At 45.4% G+C, this 4,272-nt stretch overlaps 1 protein-coding gene across 1 annotated transcript; it reads left to right on the top strand.

Moving 5' to 3' along the window:
• Positions 1-135: 135 nt before the first annotated feature.
• On the top strand, positions 136-3,048 carry SARC_13201 (hypothetical protein). Its single transcript, XM_014292673.1, has 4 exons — positions 136-265; positions 821-1,078; positions 1,696-1,955; positions 2,698-3,048. The coding sequence occupies exons 1-4, from the start codon at positions 213-215 to the stop codon at positions 2,892-2,894; spliced, it is 768 nt and encodes a 255-aa protein (XP_014148148.1). The 5' UTR covers positions 136-212; the 3' UTR covers positions 2,895-3,048.
• The last annotated feature ends 1,224 nt before the right edge of the window (positions 3,049-4,272 follow it).

Here is a 4,272-nt window from a genome sequence, read left to right on the forward strand (position 1 = left end):
AGCGACTTGACTGCAGTCAATGGACCATGTCCGATGTATCCTCGTCTGGGTTACGCTCAAATTTACAGGCACCAATTTGAGCCAGATTCGCCATCATTGAGAAAGCGTAGCTAATTTTCACATTACAAACACTTGCAGGGACTTCGTCGGCGCTTGGTCAGCTGTTCGACCACGGGTGTGATGCCTTCAATGTAACCATCAGCTCAGTCACAATGGCGGCAATGATGCAGATGAGCGTTCTATGGGCGACGATCTTTATACTGTGGTGTGTGCTGCGTTTGTAGTGAAAGGATGAGAAAACATTCGGGTTCTCGGGTGGGTATTCTGAGTGGATTATACCTGTAGGGGATGTGAGTTTGTATACTCGAGTGTATTTACGGCGGGTTCTTTCTTACATGTGTATTGAAGAGTAGATAGATATGATATGAGTAGGTGTCAGAAGCTAATAGCCGAGCATTCAACTGGCCCTCGTCTTTACTTTTGCACAGCTATTATTCGTTCTATCTATATGAATGCCACCAATTGTTACAATGGTAGGCGTATTTGGGCTTTGGCTGACTTTTTGTGAACACCTCTAGGACACCAACTGTTACAATTTGCAGTAGCTTCATATGAAGTTTCAACAGACTAGTTAGATAAGATGTACATGCTATGTCATATTCCATGACACTATACTGCATGTTTTTAGCATGGATTAGAAGTGCACGCATAAAAAAAGTCAACCAAAGCACAAAGACACCTACTATACACATATAGGGGTCGTGTACTTTGTTTCGTTCTTTCCTATCCCATGACAAACCCTGCATCCCCGATCCGGCAGTGCGCAGCTTAACTTCTACATCGCCACGTGGGACGAGTACCACACCCACGAGATGTATTTGCCCAAGATCAACGGGGCCGATGAGGGCCTGGTACTCACTGTACTGCTGTACATGCTTACCGCCTTTGTTTTACCCCGTGGCGTCTGGCTGATGGAAGTCTACACCGTGCCGCTCAATGTATGGTTCACGATAGTGTCGCTGCTGTCGGCGCTCTTTACGGCCAACATGTTTGTGGGCCGAGTGCGTGACCACAGCAGGTGTGTGTGTGTGTGTTAATAGTCTCACTTTCACGAGCAGCGTTTATTTTGGCAGAGCGCTGGACACGGCGAGGGTGCATGTCACAGTGGGGTTCAGTTTGAGCCATTGTGGCTATCATGTTTTAGTTTGGCAGGGTGCATGATTGCAGCGGGTGTGCGTGTGTATTGCAGTCCCTTTTTCTTTTTACGGCTGGCATGTTTGTTGGCAGAGCGCGTTAATACAACTGATGTAGTGTTACAGTTGCAGGAGTTGTGTGTGTGCTACGGTGCCTTTCCACGGCCATCATATTTGTGGGCAAAGCGAGTGTACACTGCAGGCGTGCTTGTTACAGTGTCTTGGCTTTGTTGTTATGGCTTACATATTGATGACAACAGCATGCCAATGATAAACTTTGAAATCAGGACTTAGATGATGTCTTCTCCGGCATCTACGAAATGGGCGGAACGTGCCCATGCCCTGTCCAAAGCAAGACTTGAGATATAAACAGCACACCAGGTGAAAGCTGTGCCTATCTGCGAGGTCAACATTCGACAAGCTACTGTGTGACACACATGAATACCTTTGGCTAAAAAAACACTCCATACTCAACGCGACCCCACACCCACCTCCGCCACAGAGAGAAAGGATGGCCACTCGAGAGAGCGTGGTGGAAGCTACTACCCTTCGGCATCACTGTATCACAGACTGTCTACTGGTTACTGGTGGTCACCGCAGCCACAAACGCATTCGATTATGCGGTGTTTGAGGTGTTGCTGTGCTGCGCGTTCTGCTTCGGCCAGTTCACGTCGCGGCTCATCGTCGCGCACGTGTGTGGGATGCACTTCAAGGCCTGGCAACCGGCGCTTTGGGTTCCCATGATCCCCATCACCGCCCATAGTATGTGTATGCATAGTTGCACATCTGCACACCTAAACTTGCATACGAACGAAGCACACATGTTGCAAATCTTGAGTTCCCTGGTATTTACGTATCTGTAGATTAGCAACTTAAAACGTTCATTCGACTGATGAGAATCCAGGATAGTAAGTAACAGGCTTCGTAGTACTGTCGGTGAGTTGGAGCTCAGTATTCGTATTTTGCGACTTTGACCACACGCATGTGATGTTCGTAGGCTCTTGCATTGTATGGTAAAATGTAGTCAAGAATACGACTAGCGGTTGCGAATAGCACACAGATTTGCGCGTGTCGCATTCGCACATAACAGATAGATGAGACTTTTTCGTGACTTTCATATACGCCCCCCGTCCCTGCGCGTCAGTCAACAGAAACGGACAGGTTTTGTCCTACCCTTGGTTTAAGTGATGCAAGTGTAGTTGGCTTATTGACCAGGGAGTTAACGCATTGGGCAGTGCTTATATATCCCAGATCGAATATAGAGAAGCTGCTGAGCGTGTTAAGTTAAACACCCTAGAGTCAACTCAACTCATCGCAACCCTGACACATGCACAATAATGGTGGCCTAATAACTAACGATGATTGGTCTGTGTGAAAGTCTTATCATTAATTGTTTATGGTTCGGATTTCAACAACTTAGTGACACCTCTCATACTTTCATTTGATTGATTACTTCAATGAGCATTCCGCTCATGCTTTCAACCCATTTCCCCCCACGCCCCAGTTTTGACCGCTGTGCTGGATGTGACCGTGGTACCTCCCTCCACCGTGCTACACATCACCTTGTGCATCTCTGGCCTTATGTGGCTGCACTATGCGTACGTGTGCATCAATGCCATCAGCTCGAGTCTGGGTATCCGGAGGTTCAACATAGAGACAAGACATGTCCCAGAGGTTAGTGGGGTTCTACCGGAGAGGTGACATACCCTGAAGACCTAATTCGACATACTGAAGACCTAATTCACTTCACCTAGTACTTCAATAATTTAGCATAATTAGGACGCAATTGCCCAAATGGAGGCAGCCGGAATGAGGTTTTCATTAAAAAGCCCAAAGCAATTGTTCAATTATTTGGTATTTGCTAATCAGATTTAACATTAGTATCTAGTAAGTTACACTGCCCGTCCCCTGGTCAGTATTGGTATTTTCGTATCGAACGCAATTAAAAAATATTGAGGAACGAATTGAAGAACCTCCGCCCACCCACAATATCATCTCGAGTTGTAGATTGTGCAAAATTGAATTATTTATGTGCGCTGTATATACTATACCATAGTCTCAATTATTTTGAGTTGCTGTAGATGCCTTGAAAATTTCGACAGAGTTCAACTGCATAAATATGTCCAATGTATGCTTATATCGCTTTGTACTGCAGATGTACTGCGTGTGCGCCTGACGGAGTACTTTGTCACATTTTTGTTTTAGAGTAGGAGTATAGAGATTGTTTTTCTGATCTCGTATTAAGTTTGAACGCTGGCATGACTTTTCAACTTTTATTTGAATCAATTAGGGTTTGTCAGTGTCTAACACATTGTAAGGTTTTATCATCTATTAAGCTTTTGAACGTGAGGTCGCCAGCATATTCTATATCCCCAAACTTATATAGAGTCCTGCTACATCAGACTAGTTGTTTTTGATCTACCTCAACTAACTCATTATGATTTGTACACAAAACGAGCGGTTTCTGTAGGTAGCGTATGTCCTAGGATTCAGGAGGTGTGTATCGTCTCCATGCAATTTACGTAGTACCTTGCAGTACTTTGGACATTTATCGCAGGCTCCAGTCCGCCCCACCACCATGGTTTAGTCTCGCTTCTTGTTCCCAACCGAGTACATGTCATAGTCTTCAGCCTGGAACAGCCGAGTGCGTAACCAGTACCACAGGGTGCTAGTCGAATATTGCAGAGGATTCTTACCCCCAATTTTGTACCAGCTGTTGCAGTCAGCTGAGTAGGCGAGTTTGTTCATCTCTGCGTCTACCCTATCAATTTCCGCCCTGGGAGTGTGCGAGTGACATAATTATTCGCTGAAGACAGTAACGCCGCTTGTCCTTGTATATGCAGGATACCAGTTTGAAAGATACCAGTTTGAAACAGCACACTTCGAGTTCTAGATGAGAAGAGCACTATAACTAACGCGTCAGACCATTCTAATAGCGTGTTAGCGGTCACTCTAAAAGATAACTTCATTGCGCCCAGTCCCGGTACTTTAAATAACTATCCACTCCACAATATATAAAAACATGGGCCAGATCAAGGCACACTGAAACACCGACAAAAATACAACACGGAACACAAAC

This window comes from Sphaeroforma arctica (genome assembly GCF_001186125.1).
Source record: "Sphaeroforma arctica JP610 unplaced genomic scaffold supercont1.3008, whole genome shotgun sequence".
Classification (NCBI taxonomy): Eukaryota; class Ichthyosporea; order Ichthyophonida; genus Sphaeroforma; species Sphaeroforma arctica.